General features: G+C 40.4%; 1 protein-coding gene across 1 annotated transcript in view; it reads right to left on the reverse strand.

Moving 5' to 3' along the window:
- MYO16 (myosin XVI) overlaps positions 1-19,329 on the reverse strand; it is a 545,578-nt gene that overhangs the window by 452,458 nt on the left and 73,791 nt on the right. Inside the window, exons 3-4 of the mRNA XM_090022346.1 lie at positions 12,953-13,023; positions 9,572-9,715 (exon numbers count right to left, since the gene is read on the reverse strand). Coding sequence (XP_089878472.1) covers positions 9,572-9,715; positions 12,953-13,023 — 215 coding nt within the window. The remainder of the gene's footprint in view (positions 1-9,571; positions 9,716-12,952; positions 13,024-19,329) is intronic.

The following is a 19,329-nucleotide window of genomic DNA, read 5'->3' on the forward strand; positions in this document are numbered from 1 at the left end:
GCTGAACAAAGGTATAAATGTAATCTTCAAATTACCCATTTAAAATCCCTCTACTATTGAAATAGAGACAAAAGAGAAGACATATTTAATAGGTGATCTACACTTAGATGTTTTATCAGTAACACCACTATTGTGAAAATATATGTGTAATTTTTTTCTTCCTTAATTATACTGTCATTGCTAATATGACAAAACTTGTTAGCACAGTCAAGCCCTTAGTGAGAATCTGGCCCTGTACAATTGCTTGAGACTTTGTAACGCATTTTTAATCTATTTAGAAATCATTCTTGATGTGATGAATGAAAACTACACTCATTTATGCCTGGGATGAATTTGGCCTAATATCTACAGAGCTATTTAAAAAATATTTCTACAGATAAAGGCATATAGAAAATGAAAACTTAACTAAAGGGAAAGCTTTTCAGTCTTACCCAAAAATCCATGCCAAGCTTTGAGGTTCATTCCTACAGTTCTTTCATATCACAGTATCTACTTCGAGGAAAAAATCTTCAGAACTGAGGGACTGAACAGCAAGTAATAATAAATTAGTCTTCTGAGGACAAATCATGGTCCCAGCCTATCGAAGCCTAAAATATACTTAGTATTCCCTCTTCCACTTGCTTTTGAATGCTGCATTACTTATAAGTCGTACGTTCAGTTCTCATACCATAAACAAGAAAACTGCAGAGCAGAGGGTTAACAGAGCTGGAAGTTCTCCTATCCATTCAGGCAACACTTTAAAATACTGAAATGCACTGCAGTGTTGTTTGGCATAATGCTGCTCAGATAGCTTGTCTAGCACTGCTGATCTGATGTTGGCGGATTCAAGCAGAACTCTTGCTCTTAAAATACTTGAAAGCAGTTCAGTTTTCCTAAGTTCTTTTTAAAAAAAAAAAAAAAAAAAGAATACTGGGCCAAACTCAGTCCCATTGTAAATACTTTACAACAAATACAATTTCTATCGCCTACTATAGGCATGAATGTCTTCCATTAATTTTAAGTAATATAACCCATCTGTACCAGCAGAACATTTAGTAAGCTGACAGATGGTAATTAAATCCCTGATTTTTTTCCTAGTAGGGTCAGGAAAATAAACTACTAGGAACAGGTTTATGGTATACACAGTTATTTTGAGTATCTAGAAGCACAAATTCCTGGGGACCTATTGTGGACCAACAGCATTCCAATGCATGAATTAATTGCATTTATTATTATAGTACCTAGGGTCGAATCAAGAATAGATCCACATTTCAAACAGACTACTACATGCAGTTTGGGAGGTACAACACATGGAGCAGAGAGGTGTGCTTAAGCATATGTTTGCTATCGGGTGATGCATAGGGGGTGCACGTGGGTGCACATGGACCTCTTGCAAAAAGGCACTACAGACACTGTCGGAAGCATGAGTGGAAAGCTGCAGCTCACCACACCACCGCCAGCACTGCCAGCAGCATCTGTGGGAAAATCACCCCTAGCTGCTGCCAACGCTGCCAGTGGCACCTGCAGGTGGTCACTGACACCTGGTCGGCACTTGTCACCCCACTGCCAACAGTGCCAGCAGAGTCTGCGGGAGCTCCCTGCTCACCACTGCCAGGCTCCCACCACTGCCGATGCAGCGTGCCCTCCCAGCCTCTGGGTGCACATGCCATTCATGTTTGCTATGGTCAGTGAGACATAGATATGTCCTCAGGAAAAAGGCACAAACATACAAGAATATACAATGGACCTTTCTCAATCTGACAAAGCAGAGGCAGGATTAAAAAACAGTGTATAGCACATTGTCCTTTTTTTTTGGAAGGTAGCTAACAACATTTGGAGAAATTCAATAATCAATGTTAATTATTTTGCACAGTAAATTACTTATCTTAGCATGCATTTTTTTATCATTTGAATAAATAAAAGAAGAAATCCAAGCTAAATTAAAATATAGTACGTGTTGTACATAATAAGCTTTAGAGGTGTTGGGAAAGAGACACAGCCTAGAGTAGCAAAATGGCTATGAATGGGTATGTTTACACATGCAATTAATGTGCAGCAATAAACTCTGGTGAATAACATGCAATAAACTCTGGTGAATAACATGCCAGAGTTTATTGCTCCTGGGCACCACATTTGAACATGCGCCCAGGACTGCAGCATGTTGAGCTAGATCAGAGCAGTCTGGCAGGAGGCACAGGAAATCAGCCTGTCAGCTCAGAGATGCTCCAACTTGGCTCAACATGCCTGGGAGGGGCTAGTTGGGACACTAAGGTGTTCCAGTGTGTGGCTAGCTGGCAGGTAGCCCCCACGCTGAAGCACCCTCTGCCCCAGTCAGTGCCTTCAGCATGTACACATGCATTGCTGCAGAGTAAAAAACTCCACCATAGGATAGTACTTGTATTTACAAGTACTAACCTGCAGCATAGTTGATTAGTATACTCGGTCCTAACAGCACTACATCTGTAGACGCTGGGACGTTTACTGCAGAGCTAATTAGGCAACTCTGAAGTAAACATCTCATATGGATGTGCTCAATGACATATAGTTATGGAGCTTGCAAAAAGGGGAAGGCAAAACAGAATCAGAATTTTTTTATGACATCTGGGTGCCCTTTACATCTATTGGATGTCCTTAGTGACTAACCTTTAGAATAAAGATTTCAGTGAACATAGTAATCTATGAGGCTTCACTCTTAAGTGAGAGAAGGCTGAGATGGAAAAGTTTATTTTCAGCTGGATACTCCATGAAGGTGTATAAGCCTCCTTCATATAATATCTACAGCACCCCAAGGGAAAATCTCAAACTATGAAGCTCCCCTATCCGATCCCACTTATGTGCATAATAGTCAGACTCAGGGATGACACTGATCTGTGTGGCTACTAGCAGATGTCAAATTCTTCCTGGTTGATTATTTCATAGCTAAGGAAGATTAGGGGGTGGGAGAATTTAAATTTTTAAAAAGCAAAATGATGATAATTATTCATTCTCTATTGTTCTACTTTATTTTTAGGACCTATTTTGAAATTTTTGCTTAGGCAAATCTTACCTCTAACATGAGAGTTTTGCCTGTGTATGAATTTCAGGATTTTGCCCACACTGGGATGAGATTGAGTTGCTGCCTCTGAATTTACATCTTGTAGGCTTTCAGTATAGTCAGACTTTAAAACAGAAAAGGGTTGGAATTCTTTTGTTACAAGGGAAATGAAAAGGAAGGTAAAAAAACTGAAATACATTTAATTAATTCACAAGGGTTTATGAAGTGTTAAGCATGATAAAAAATTGTGCCATAACAGAAGTTGCCTGTAGCTCATATTAATTTTATCCATTCCCACACTGCACATTAGACACAGCCCATGAAATGCTCTAACCTCAAGGCAAAGTAATTACTAATATCAGATGTTCATATGAAGACAGTTCAGTATTGGAAAAAAGATTTCCCTCCAATTTCTATGTCCATTTTCACCTAGATTAAATGTTGCTAAAGATATTAAGTCACAGTTCAGAAACTATTGCTTATCTAACAATATTTCTGCCTATCTATAAGATTAAATTTACTATTTCCAACCATGGGCTGTGCAGGTATAATAGGGTCAAACCTGTCCTGAAGAGTGCTGAGTGTATAGAATGAGAACAAATCTAGCTACTGCATGTTAAAACCATTAATGAAAAAAACACGGAATTGTTACAAATGTATACGAGTGAAGACCATGCGACTTTTGTAAAACTATAATGTATATAGGACAGTTCCACTAACGCAAAGGCTTGGAAGACATTCCAAACCTTCAAAAAAACCAGTTTATAATCAATAAGGATAAAAGTATGCAACACATGAACTGCACAGGATGCAAATGAACTCTATATTATTTCAAATCTTGCTTATATCTATATGTACCCTAATACAATTCTAGAAAAATCATAGAAGGCAAGTGAGGTGTTTCCTAGAAGTGCTCAGCATTGCCCTAACCGTGCTTCCACTGAGCATTTCTGAGAAACCTCCAAGAAGAAACATGAGAGGTGAATAAGACAAATGTTACCTGCCCTCAAAGAGGTATATTTTCTCAAATGTAACAGATAAAAATAGGATGTTTTAGGATCTTTTTACTTATTAAATAACTAAGAGACAATAGTTTGTTACACTTTCAATATGATGTAAATTAATCATAAAAAGAATGCAATATATATAAAATACAAAATTCTATTTGAATTATAACCAGGGATTAACATTTTCCATTCACTGCAGGAAAATGTGGATTTTCTCCTTCAAAGGAGAAAAACATGAGATGCTTACGATGTGGAAGATTTCCAACCTGCAAGGGGCTACTTGGGGCTGGGCGGGGGAGCAGGACACCAGGAGTGCCATGTGCATGCGTGCGCATGCACACATGAACATGACTGGGAATACAGCAAGGTATCAGTGGACAGCAGCTCCCCCAGCTGCCTGCAGGTAAGTCTATGGGGGGAAGAGGACAAAGGGGACGTGGGGTAGGTGCAGACTGAGGTGGCCACAGTGATGGAGGGAGTGGGGCAGCATTGGCAGCTGGAACTGGGACTGGGGGTGTTGCCTAGCTGGGGCAGTGTCTGGAACCAGAGCAGGAATACACAGCCACAGGGCCTGGATGGGGAATGGGATGGAGCCACAGGTGGCTCATCCAAGGGGCTGGGGAGGGTGGAGCTGGTTCCCTGCTGCTGCATGCACTCCCAGGGAAGGGGCATTGGAGGGCACATGCCCCTCCAGATTTGTATGTGGGGTGGAGGAGGATGTGAGCTACCCACTGCAGGCTTGGGGCTCCCAACCGTGCTACCCTCCCCACTAAGGGTCTCCGTGGCTCAGCGGGCAGGACCCAGCACGGGAGGCCAGAGTGGGGCAGTGAGACTTGGTGCCACCACCACCACTACCAGGAGCCCCATGACAGCTGTGCCACCACAGCAAGGTACCTCCTCCCTGCCTGGCAGCTGTAGGGGTGAGGGTAGTGGTAGCAGTATGGAGTTGTGCCCCACCACTGCTGCCACACAGGCAGAAGGCACCTCACCATGGCAATGCAGTTGGCACAGAGTTCCTGGTGATATGGGCAGCACTGAATCTCTCTGCCTGGTTCCACCCTCCTATGCCAGGTCCTGCCCACTGGGCCATGGTGACCCTGGGGGAAGGACAGCAGGGCAGGGTGCCTCAAGCCCCACAGCTGGCAACCTGCATCCTCTCCCCCAACATGGGCTCTACTCTGGCTGTGCTCTGGTAACTGGGGATCCCCTCCGGCAGGGCAGGAAGGGAGCAAGGAAGTGTGGGTCAGGAGTAAGGGGCACCAGCAGGGATTGGGAGCTGGAGGTCAGGAGTAAGGGGCACTGGAAGGGCTAGGGAGTGAGGGGCACTAGCAGAGCTGGAGGTGGCATGGCTTGGGAGTGAGGGGCAATGGCATGGGGAGGACACCAGAATATCAGGGCTGCTCAGCACCACAAAGCAGCGGGGTGGCATGGGGAGGGGGAGAGCCATAAATGGGCCCATGTCCTGGTGAGCAGAGAGGGCACAGGGAGCTTTGACTTTTTTCCTTGATAAAAAAACAAAATGAAATGTCATAATATACAGATAGTTAAAATTTATTTTATTATAAATGATTGAGGCACTAGTAGGCTTCCAAATTGTTTTAAAACTGTAAATATATTAATAAAGCATTGTGTTCAATCAAAAACCTATATATATAGTGGTGTTTCATTTTAATCACAGAACAGAACCCAATTTGGGTTTTTTTTAAATCAGAGAATTTGAGATTTTTAAACAGAGAAAACCAGAATCCCTGATAACACAGTACTCTAGGGACTGTTTATTCATACATGAAACTCTTTCGTAAAAACCCCCATAGACCCAGATAATAGGCTATAAAAAGCATGAGGGCTTGTTATAACCACAACTGGTTTTATTTTAAATAATAAGAGCTATGGATCATGAAATAGTAACACATTCAATGCTTCTATGGTTTTTACCAATATTCTGGTCATCTCAGACCCTAAAGGATGCTCGGTTCTCAAGAAACATATATACAGTATTTTTATATGGTGGTTAAGATGGCAGGAATTTGGGCCAAAACTAACAGAAACCATCTGATAGAAATTTTGCCTTGTATTTTGGCAACAGTAATGACAATGTTTATAATGGATTAGTCCTACACTCCATCATGCCTGAGAGCTGTGGTTTTAGATACCAGTACTATTGTAAGCACACCAAACCAGAAAATAAAAGTACACATTTTGCATTTACACTAAGTGGGACCAATCATGGATGTCAATGATAACTTTAGAATTATAAATGGAGTCAGAAATGGCAAAATGCTAAGGAAAGATTGTACTGAGAAGCTCAGATAGCATAAGATAACTTTGATGTTTTGATATAAGCAAATGGAAGAACTAGCAAATAGCATTTCTACTCTTTAATTAAGCTCAATCATGTGTTGCTGGACCCTGTGCTGGTTCTGGATGCTTTGGAAGCTAGTAGCAGGAAGACAAAATATTTTATTCTATTGGAGTCTAGAAGCAATATTATCACCATTTCTTTCAGCTTTAGACCTCAGACTATACTTATTCATATCTTTGTTATTCATAGTTTACACTAAAATAGCATAGTATACCAAGAGTATAAGACGACCAATTCAGCCACAGAAAATACAGAAATATGTTTGTTTAATTATAATATTGTGATAGAATGTTTTAAGCTTAAATATTAAAAGGTGCATTATTTCTGGACTGGACTGGACTTACAAAGTTATGAATGGACTTAATTATTATCAAGGATCTTAGTTTTCTCTGATAAAAAAAATCCCCAACTTTTGGACTTAAAAAAGTAACCCCAAAACCACATTTTTCCATGATATATTAATGGCATTTCATTTTAATCATGGAAAAATGTGGATTTGGTGTTACTTTTATATCCAAAAATTGCTTTGTCTTTAATCAGAGAAAACCAGGACCTCTGATTATTATTCTCAGTAAAATTGATCAACTGAACTTCTTAACATGGCTTAATCAGGCAGGGACTGATGGTAGTTTGGTTTCACTAAGAACCTTTCTTAGTGAACTCCTGAACTGCTAACACATTAAGCATATGGGTACATACTCTCCTTTAAGAAAACACTAAAAAGATTATTTGTCCTGGAGTCCCGGAAAAAGAGTTGCTTAAAAACAGGAGATGCTCTAACATGACGGGGTTAATTATTAACCCAATTTAAATCCATGGGAAAACATGTACGCTGTTGGTTTATTTCCCACACATTCATATAAGGAAATTCTTTACAGTGTTTCTTAGAAATATGTGCTACGTTGTCACCAAAAATCATGGATTCACTGAGGTTTGCAGACAATTCTCTTAATTCCTCTTCAGAATACTTCCTTTTAACTGAAAGCTGAGGATTCTCCCACCACTGTTTGCTGTGAATTTTTTAAAAATATGCTCAATAGTATCTGACAGAGACTTGCCTACCGGAAACAATAGCTCTGACATGTAAGTAATCCCTCCATCACACCTAAGTGGCATCCCAGATATCAATGGTGATATTTTAACAGCCTATACTAATATCTTACTAATCATTAGCGCAGGACAGAACTATAACCCACATTTGCTACCTGCCAGGAGATAATACTAACCTGCAGGCTGTGAAGCAGAGCTGTCCAACTTCTGAGTGCCCAGGGAACATGTGCCTCCAGGAATACTTGATGTGTCAAACCACACGACATTCAGGCCCAGACCTCCTGTAATGTGCGAATGCCCTTGGACCCTGCATGTAATGCTGCACCAGGTAGGCTTCCCCCCACTCTTCCATTCATGTGTCCCCATGCCATGTAGGATCCCTCAGTCCCCACAGGCTTCCCAGCCACAGGCTACCTTGGCCCTATATGTTGCCCTGCACACAGCAGTGGGGGCAGGAGGTAGAATTCATAGGACGGACAGTAAAGCCAGAAATTCCATTGGCAGCAGCAGCTGGAATGGTGCATGGACTGGGAGCCCAGGGGCCACAGGTTAACCCCTCAAGGCTGGATATGGCCTGCAGGCCACCAACTGGATAGCCCTGCTGCAGACTATTCAGGAACACGGGAGTTCTCTCAAACTCTAATTTTGAAACTGTTCTACATTGTATAAAGTGCTTTATTAGTCATTGGAGGAGTGACTGGAACATAGAATTTCCCTCCAAGTTGAGTACTATAACCACTGAGCCCCAGAATCATTCTCCATGCTCTCTGGCCAGTGAGTATTTAAGTATTCCACATAAAGCATCAACAGGAGAGACTAACCTCAGCAGCAACCTGTAGGGTATTTTCATATGGAGGTATGGATTTGAAACTCCTCTAGCAGAAGAGAGCTGAAACTCAGGTAAGTACTCTAGAACAGGTGACTAGATAAAAGGGAAGGCAATACTACCCTCCCTCATTCCTCCAGCTGTTTTTAAAAGACTGATGCTGGTTATATGTCTAGCTGCAAGTTGGGAACCCAACATGACGAGGTAGGTAAATCTTGGTGCCTAACTTGGGGTGGTTACTTTCCCTAGGTTGCAAGGTACCTTCTCTTGCTACATTTCCTTACCTTTCATTCACTGCTTATAAACCCTGGGGCACTATTCAGGCAATACCAGTGAATGCTGGCCCACTTGAAATGGTATGCTATCAAACAGTACGAACAGGTATAGGCATTAAAAATAGACATAAGTAATTGTAAAGCTAGGTCAAATACTCAGCAATTTCAACTGTTGCTTTAAAGTGTGCTGTAAAATAAATACAGACCAGCAGATGCAACAGCAACACAAATCATGTTTCAGGATTAAAGCTTGAACCCTTAGAAATCCAAGATATTTAAAAAGGATAAAAGTCCTTCATCTGTGATAGGCTGTATGCTGTACGTAGTAGGCAATGATTGATCATCAACCACTAGATCATGGTACTATATATATACATATCTATATATCTATATCTATATCTATCTATATCTATATATATATATATAGAGAGAGAGAGATATATATAGAGATATATATATATATCTTATGCTGCATGCATATTATATTGTAATTATAATATGATGTAATTACATGCATCATAAGCTATACATATTATTAACCATACTAGTCTTTGTTTCACCAAATTAGCTATGTCAATATTTAATTGTTCTTAGTTTAAACATGTTCACACCTTTCTTTATGACTAGTGAGTATAATTGAATGAAGGAATACATGCTTTTGAGAAGCAGTTGTGATAAGATTCTCTGCCAGCTCAGCCTCCAACATCAGGTGACAGGGAGAAGAGAAAAGAAATGATATGATTATTCCATTTGGTAAACAGTTAACAGAGCTATTACTGGATATATTGACCTCTGGGGAAAAAAGGACATGGCAATTAAACTGAATTCACTTGACAAACCTGAAAAATTTCCTTCCATAAACTCTAAGTACCTACAAAGGTAAAGAAAACCACAATATACAAATATATCAAATATATACTTTTTCACTAACCTGAATTGTTACATCAAACATTTAATTTAAATGGCCATTTCAGATCTCATGGCTTTTTCATACACGTTTCCTTTTCAAGCACATAATCCATGAATTGTTTTACTTACTAGCAGAAGTAGTAGGACAATATCAGGATTATCACATGCGCAGGCTACATGCATTGATGTCCAAAAATCCTCATCCTGATGATTTATATTTACTCCTCTCTCAATTAGAATTTCAGCAGCAAAGACATTATCATAACGGGCACACTGAAAGAGAGAAGAGATTAGTGACAGGTTTCAGCTCATGGTACTATTGAATTTATCAATGTATTGTTTTTTCAGTTTATGGGGGCTTTTTTCCACATAACATCAAATGGGCCAGATAATCTATTGGATGATAAACGTACAATTCAGCAAGGGGAGATGGTTGACAGATCCATGGAAATGAGCTGCGTAGAATGCATGAGGCACATTCTGCTTGTGCAGGATTCACAAAGCCCACTTAATCTGTATAAACCAGAGCTATGTCAAATTGACTAAGGAAAGGATCTTGAATAGCTACAGAGAGATACACATTTTCTTTTCATTAAATTAAATAATTCCAAATAAGAATTCTGATATCAAGTTACCAATATTTAACACATGGCCATGCTTTTTTTCTTTTGGCATGTTTCCAAGCAACAGTGGCATAATACATTGGTCTCTTTATTCCTGGTCTCATGTCCAATGTACAGCACAATATCTTTCCGTATATCTTATACAAAAAACACACACACAAATAAATACATGAATACACACACATGTATATTTATATACAAATATTCATAGGTCACTTTTGATGATAAAGATTATTTTTGCTAGAGCATAAAAATAGGAGGACAAGAAATCTGGGTTCACTGCCCAACCTTGCCTCAGACTTTTATGTGAACACACAAAATAATTTAATTTCTCTGTATTTTCATTCTCTATTTGTAAAACAGGAATTTAAAAACCTCTCCATTCCATTAGGATGCTATGAGAAGAAATAGATATAACGTTATGAACCTTCAGATATAATGGTACTAGGGTCATGTAAATATCTGAGCTAAACAGAGACACAGGAAGATAACTAACTGGAAATTACCTCTTAGAAGACTAAAAATGTACTTTTCTAATATCTTGACATATTGGCCAGAACAGTAATGAAATACTTATCAATAAGTACCACCTATCTTTTTCCTTATTTGGAAACTCATAAATAGAAGGTACGCATTATTCTTGATACTGTAGTATAAATATAACATTTTTTACAAAGTTATTTTTAAATATTACTATAAGTTTGTTAGCTTTTCAAATGTTAATTGCTTGAGTTAAATGTATCTTGGAATGTAAATCAACACTTGTTGAATATTTAGTAGCAAGTTCATTTCTAAACTATGATAAACTGAAGTGTACTTTTCAAATAACTTTCCTAATAGTTTCCATATATAACAAATTGAAAAAGAAACTTAATGGTTCTAGGCAAAAAAAATGGGTTATGAAGCCCTTCACTTCTCCTTTAACAGTCTGAAAAGCATCCAGATGAAAACAGAGCCAGCGGGCTCTGCCCATTCCCAAAATCAGTCAAAACGCCACACCCCATTGTTGTTCACTTATGCAGACAATCTGAGTCCACTTCTCACAACAAAGTCATCAGTCTCATTATTAGTTGCATTGTTAGCAAGAAGGGTTGACTATCTGGTATGCCACAGCAGCAATATTATGAATCCAAAAGACTAAGGAGTCAAAGGAAATAAGCATTTCTCCAGTTTAGCTCTCATTAAAGTCAACTCGATTTAGGTTAAACTCGAGTACTTTTAGAAGTTTCAACATCTATTCAATGATAAAAGAATACTGGAGTGGTACATCTGGAAAAATTGAATAATAGTTTTTTTTCAACATTTCCACATTTCAACATTTTATACTATATACAAATTAACTTCAGATTTCTCATCAGCTCATCGCTTCAAAAATTGGCTGCTAGAATCAAAGAATCATAGAAATTAGGGTTGAAAGGTCATCTCAGGTGGTCATCTATGCCAACCCCCTACTCAAAACAGGACCATTTCCAACTATATCATCTCAGCCAAAGCTTTGTCTAGCTGGGTCTTAAAAACCTCCAAGGATGGAGATTCCAGCACTTCTCTAGGTAACTTGTACCAGTGTTTTATCACCCTCCTAGTGAGGAAGTTTTTCCTAATAAATAAATCAAACTTTCCTTGCTTCAACTTGAGACTATTGTTCCTTGTTCTGACATCTGCCACCACTGAGAACAGCCTACCTCCATCCTCTTTGGAACCCCACTTCAGGTGGTTGAAGGCTACTATTAAATTCCACCTCAGTCTTCTCTTCTCTAGACTAAGTCCAGTTCCCTCAGCCTCTCCTCATAAATCATGTCCTCCAGCCCCTCACCATTTTGTTGCCTCTCTCCAATTTGTAAATTTTCCATATACAGAGTCTAATTATTGTGTGAAGGTGTCTTATAATCAGGGTTGTCTTCTATTTGATTAAATGTGATATTTACCAGGCCAGTGTGCAGCCTACTGAGCACGCCTATTAGTTGTGTGGAACATTCATACTGCACATGCAGTTGGATCTCAAAATGTGAATAAGTGATAAAAATGGCATTTGTGCAGCTAGATGAGTGCCATTTTGGGCATGTAAAGTGAAACAGGATTCTGTCTACACTGTCCTTATTAAATAAGTCAGTGTCATAATGTTGCTGTATTAAAAAAAATTGAATATAAACTAAAATGAAATATTGATGGGCTTTGATCAGACAGATTCTGCCATCTGATTGCACGAGAGTTGCTTATTTCTAAGAAACTTAGATACAGTTATCTAAAAATTAGATAATTCCAAAAATACCTGCCAGCATTTGTGGCAGACCAACTCACACCCTGAAAATAAATAGAACATGAAGCTTAGAAACCTGTAGTAAAATCATTGGCCTCTTAAAGTCACTGCAAGATTTGACATTGAATTTTACTTACATTGTACACTGAAGCCTGCTCTCTTTCCTCTTACAATCATTCGGTTTGAATGGTTATATATCTAAACTATAACTTAAGTGTTGTGTTTTAGAAGATCAATATCAAATTGAAAGGAAAGGGATATCGAAAGTTAAACAGAAGGTTACATTGCCTTTTTTGTATTACCTTAGAATCTTTGGATCACCAGTTTTTCCATCTTTGGAAACAGATTTTTTTAATCTGTTCTTACTTAGTGTGCAGATAATTTATAAATAAACCATCTTACTCTATTTTCTTAATAACAATCCTTATTACATGATGCATCCCCACAAGCCAGTAGAATACTACCATTTATTTCACATACACAGCTGGATGCAATCATAATCACTATAAAGCACAGTCTAGATAAAAAATTATTGCTAAGCCTTTCTTGTTGTTAATATGCCCAATCTGTTACTTGGTATCTTACCATATTTATCTACAGTTGCTAATACTAATCTTCAATCACTCTTACCAGATGGAGCAAGGAGCCTCCTGAGGAAATGTGTGTGTTAGGGTCGGCACCATCCTTTAGTAACCGTAGCACTGAAATATCAAAAAAAAAGGGGTGGGGGAGAGAAGAATTAATGCAACAATAAACCCAATCCTGTACTGTTAACAGCCTGATTTTTCATGAACTTCATTAACAGATTTAATAAATATGTAAGCCTCTGAGATAACATTTGTAGAACTATGGTGTCAGCATTTTCTCTCTCATCTATTTTAATGTCTAGATCTGGAAGCACAGGACCTTTGATAATGATATGAACTGTGAGCAATATTAAGGACTTCTCAAGAGAACAGATTAATTCTTAGTTCTGAACATGGGGTGTTATAAAGCACGGTCAAAGTCAGCTGAGTAGGCCATGTTCACCTGAGAACAGAATCACAGTCAACTTGTTTTATTTTATTTTGCAGAGTTCCCAAGAGAACTATTGGCTTTTTCAGTAAAAGATTGAGATTGGTGTTCATTATTTATATTGCTTGAAATTAATCTTTATGCCAACCACTAAGCAAATTGCACTCCATTCAACCTTTGCAGTACCCTGTCAGATCACTGACATAGTATAATTCTTAAAATGATATTTGCAGCCAAATTTTACTCATAGTTCCATGCATCAAACCACTTTGAAATGAACTCAAGCATTTGAGATCAATAAATAACCTTGCATATTAGTGATTATTCATATAACATTTTTTCTCCCTCATTTCTACTGCTTTTATAACCATTTTTTACTTGGCAATAAAGAATGGCCTAACTCATGATATCAGTGTTAATTTCTGAGCAAGACTGCAAAGTGAAAAGGCCAGACATAATCAGCAGAATTCACCCTTTTGCTAAACCATTTTATACTGGCTCAACTAGCACACAGAAGGCTAAGTTTATTTAGTTTAGAAAAGAGAAGACTGAGGGGGGTTTTAATAGTGTCCTTCAACTACCAGAAGGGAGATTCAAAGCAGGACGGAGCTAGACTGGTCTCAGTGGTAGCAGATGACAGAACAAAAAGCAATGGTCTCAAGTTGCAGCAAGGGAAGCTTAGGTTAGATAGTAGGAAGACCTTTCTCACTAAGAGGGTAGTAAAACACTGGAACAGGTTACCCAGAGAAGTTGTGGAATCTCCATCCTTGGAGGTTTTTAAGACCCGGCTAGACAAAGCCTTGGCTGGGATGAACTAGTTGGGGATGGTCCTGCCTTGAGCAGGGGGTTCGACTAAATAAGCTCCTGAAGTCCCTTCCAACCCTATTTTTCTATGATAGACTCTTAAAATGCATCTGCCAAAGAGAATTACTACCAGTAGAAAGGCCATCTGTTGGACTACTCCCTGTCCTCATAAGGAAGCCCTAACATAGAAGATTTCAGCTGTGGGCAGTAGCACATGCAGGAATAGGATTAGGAGGGTGTAGCCCCTCAACTTTGGCTTTGACACACATGCACAGTGAACTCACTGCCCGATCAGCATGGGCTCTTCTGCATTTAGGGGGGTCATAAGTTATCTAGAGCTGGGTGGATTTTCATGAGATAAAGTGACTCTTTAAATCTTGGATGTCCCACTCTACAATTTGAAATTCCTGGTACAAACCACAGATGCAACACATCTATCAAAAATAGTTTTATTTTCAAGTTCCTCCTCTGAATTATAGAAGTGATGTACATTTTTCAAGAAAAAGACTGTTAAAAAATGAATATGGGTAAAACAACACTTTCCCCCTAATCTGATTATTGGAAATTGCCAAATCATTTAAACAGGGGCTGGGCATGAATTTGGGAGGGGGGAGGGAGAGGGAGCAGGAAGAAACACAGTCTACAACAGATACCTATAATTAAAAATCTATTTTAACTTTAATTATTAAAGTTTGAAAAGATTTAAGGAAGTAAAAAAAAGGATTATATAAAGGAAAATATTAAGCAACTTTTACTAAACACAGCTCTTCCATAACAGGCCACCACTATATACAAAATTATAACACAAACGTATTATCTTTTAAACCAGTGGTCTCCAAACTTTTCCTAGTGAAGATTATTTTTTGGAATTAAAGGGCTACCCAGGATCTACTGCACACCACCCCCCCACCCTGACCTGACCCCTACCCTGCCCTGCCCCGCCCCACTCACCCCACCCCACGCACCCCTGAACCATGGAGTGCCCCAGAACCAGCCAGGCCAGGGCTTGAGTCCAACTCTGTGCCGCAGCTATGCCAAGTTGTGCCCACCTGGCAGTGGGAGTCGCCCCCCACACACCCCTGGACGACCAGACCAGACTGAGCCGGGGCTCCTACCACACAAGTCCCCACTGCTGAGCTGAGCCATGGCCACACATGTCCAGCTGCAGTGGGACTCAAGGCGCAGCAGCAGCCACCTTTGCTGCCTTGGCCCCTGCAGAAATGGGGAGGGAGCCCCCGCCATGCCCCTGGAGGAGCCCCTCGGGCTCCAATCCTCCGACCACCCAGCCAGGCTGGGGCCCTACTTACCTTCCCCTGCTCCTGGCTGGGTCACACTGTCAGGTGGTCACTGCAGGTGCCTTAATCTGGCCCCTGCCCCTTCCCTCCCCCACAGATTGACCAGCTGGGGGCAGCAGGTGGGCACATGTGCATGTTCCCCTATGCCAGGATTGACCCAAAGAGGCTCCAGGATCTACCTGTCAATCAGTATCCCCAGGCTGGTGACCACTGATTAAAACATATACTTAAACTGCTATGCCCATGCCTCACAGATGTTACTCTGTTAACAACTTTTGCCTTCCTGTAGAGGCATCAGCCCTCTTGGCTTTAGTTCACCGTTGTTCTGGCTGCAGGTGTCTAGCCCTGACCCACTTGTTCTGGCCTGGCTTTCTCAACCTCATCCCCTTGCCATTGATCACAGTAGACTTAGGATAGGCAACACCCAGCATCAGTGCCAGAGTGTGACACACAAAGGTATTTTGCTTGGCATGCATGCCTCTGGGAAGATGGCAGAGGGGTCAGATCTGTACTACCACAACAGGGACTGGACCCCACAGTTCCTATGTCAGCTGCCCCTCGCACACCAACTCTGCCCAAAAATGTTGCCTACCCCTGCACTAGGCTCAAGGTTCTCAGCCCTCTTGGCCTCAGCTTGCCTGGGTCTCATTCTCAAGGCCCCTGGTCCTGTCTCATGTGTTTTCCCATCCCTCTTTAGACCCTGAACCTCTGAACCTGGCAAGGCTGCTCACAGTTGAACCCAGACCTGCCCTCTCCCCACCCACCCCGACCCAGGGCAAGGCTGTCAAACCCAGACCTCCAGTGTTCAGCCTACCCTCAAGCGTCAAAGCTTATATTAGTACATGATAGCCCCTGCCCTCCCAACTGCAGCACTTTTAATTCCCTGTAGTTCTCCCTGGCTGCTTGTGGCTCTGCAGCTGGCCCTTGCCCAGCTTCCTACCTAATTGCAGCCCTGCAAATACTGTTTTCCTGTTCACTAAGTAGTAGGGGTCAGGGGTCCCTGCTGCATCACTAGATAAAAATACAACATTTTTGAGAAACGTTTAAGTTATGTAGGGGTCTCCTGAACAATTCAACATGTCCATTGCCCTCTCTAGGGAGACAATCAATGATACTGATTTCCTCTGACTGCAGTAAAAACTTTTCCATGGCATCTCAACATTGAGAATCTCACATTCTCTTTCTAGGTATCTGACTCAAAGGTCAACGGGAAGGGCCAGTTGGTTTTTTCCCCTATCTTTTGAAGTAACCTGTTGAGAATGTGTTAAAGTAATCAATAACAAGACTTACAATAAGCCTTTTCCTTCAAGAAATCATTCATTTTATACATCTAAGCCAACTCATCTAAGCCAACTTGTATACCTCAGGGTTTATTGGCCATTGAACTTTATTAATAATATTACTCTATGTTTCTTCCCTTAGCTGATGCACTTTAGAACTCACTGGAAAATGTAATAGGTTCCCCTTTGCTGTCTATAATAATCATAATCCACATGTATTCATTATATGCAAAATTCAGCTCTGTGCACAAGCTCAGCACAAAACCTATGCACTCTTTACATCCTCACCACAGAGACACAGCCTACTGACTTACTTCAATATTTTCTTTTGATTTACTTTAAAAGTCATTTAGAAATACTGTAAAACAGTCTTATTTTCCTGAGTGAGTATACTGACATTTTTGAAAGGCAGATTTTTGTTAAACATGATTTGTCCTCAAAACTTTCCAAATGTCATCCTCAAGATCAAAAGCAATCTGTTATTTTCTCCTCTAGTGACTTGTTTTCCCACATGTACATGCGTGTTTCCTTGCAATTTCTGCTCCATAATTTAACATTATTTAATACATATGCAACATCATCCAAATTAGCTTTAGGAACACCTGAAACAAAGAGTCACCAGAGACACCATGCTGGAAAAGGGGACGTAAAGATGCAAGAATTTTGTGCTCTCATATTTTCCACAAAAAGATACTATTTACTTTTAAAATAGCTGATAGATGTTAAGAATTCTTAATCAATCTTTTATTGGATTGATTTTTTTAATTTGATTTGATTTACGCTCTCTGGAGAATGGAAACCATATCCCTTGAAAATTTCACAGATTCAGTTATAGACAAAAATGTAATTTTTTTCCAAAAATTGTAAATTTTAGCTGAACTAAAAAAGGATTCTTTCAGTTTGCTGACTGTCTGTCAGGAAATTGTCTTAATTTGAAAGTAAAATAGACAAGATACTTCCAAGAAATCTAGTGTCCCTATATCTCCAAATCCTTTTATGATATTCCTCTCCTACCTGTTTCTAATCTTGCTGCCAGCAGACTTTCAGCATCAGTCGTTCCAGGAGAAGAAACCCTCTTAACAGTTTAGTTCCTCTGGACAGGAGAAGGATACCGGGGGTGGGGGGAGAAAAATGGAAATCCCCCTGAAGATTTCATTTAGAGATGGGAGAGAAGCTATACCCAGTTCCCAAAAAGGGGCAATTAACAAGGTCAAGGCCAGGAGGCCTAGGACCCACATAGCAAGAAATGTGAATAAGTTCACTGGAGTGATTATTGATTTAATGATTCTAGTTATAGAGCAGCCAGAACAACATAGGAGAAAAATCTTGATGCTGCATCTTACAAACCAGAGACAGGCTGAGATATTCACCACTTTTTATATCACTGGGGAATAGTGATCATCAACCTGGGAGAAAGGGCTCAGGATGTAGGGGAGGTGGAGCCCAGAGGAAGATCAGCAACCAGGGCAGACTAGCCTACACGTCAAGAACATCCATCCTAACAAACATCAATTTTCCATCAAAACGTGACAGGCAAGTGGGAGAGAGAGCCAAAGGTCAGTATAGCCCAACAAGGTGGAAGGACATGGCCTGCTCACAGCCGCTCTGTCCTTTATGTTTACAGAGGATAGGGCAATATGTAAGGGCCTTAAATTCTAAATTAATTGAATTCTAACAAGAGAAGAACTAAGCAAAGCCATTGATTCATTATCAAATGGAAAGGATCCTGAAAATATGGCATCTCGGTGGAAATTCTCAAGTGCGGGAAAGAAAGTCTACTACTGTATCTTCATCAGCTGCTACTAAAAATGCTTGAAATAGGGTGTGGCACCACAAACATCATCACTCTATAAAAATAAGGGAGATAAGGGTGACTGCAACAACTACAGAGGCATTCAGTTACTAAGCACAGCAGGAAAAGCTTTCACATGGGTCAACTTGGTGCTCCTGGAACAGCTGGTGAGTTGTGTCTACCCTGGATCTCAGTGCAGATTCAGGGCTGGAAGATCAAACTATAGACAAGATATTCTCCCTGCATCAACTTCAAGAAAAATGCAAAGAGCAAAACTGACCATTGTACATCACCTTCGTGGATGTAACCAAAGCATTTGACACTGTCAGTAGAGCAGGCCTATTTGCAGTGCTAGAAAAGATAGGATGCCCACCTGTTACCTGTCAGCTCTGCGTTCTTGGGGAACCCTGGCATAGTACCCAGCCTGTCTGACTCACAAAGAACTCACCCCTCGCCCCCCACAGACCCACATACTTCTGCCTAAACTAGAACTGATCAGACAAAGGACTTAGAAAACGCATTGAAGATGCAGTGGGAGACGCTCGTAAACCCCTCCGGGCAAGGGTGATAGGAGTATGGCAACTCCCCTACCCTTATTTAAATTGAAGATGGAACAGGGAGGCACCTCTATTAGCATTCAGAGTTCAGAACAGAGATTCCAAGGCAAGGACTGCACTGAATTCTGGGACCAGAGAAGCAGGGGAGCACTGAATGATGGGGGATCTCCGCTCCTAATGCTAATCAACCCATGTCTGCACACACCCAGCTCAGCATTTATCAAACCAATTCTAGTGAGGATTCCTCTACTGGTACCCAAAATAC

Source organism: Crocodylus siamensis, chromosome 1 (assembly GCF_052110815.1).
Source record: "Crocodylus siamensis isolate JL-2025a chromosome 1, ASM5211081v1, whole genome shotgun sequence".
NCBI classification, from domain to species: domain Eukaryota; kingdom Metazoa; phylum Chordata; order Crocodylia; family Crocodylidae; genus Crocodylus; species Crocodylus siamensis.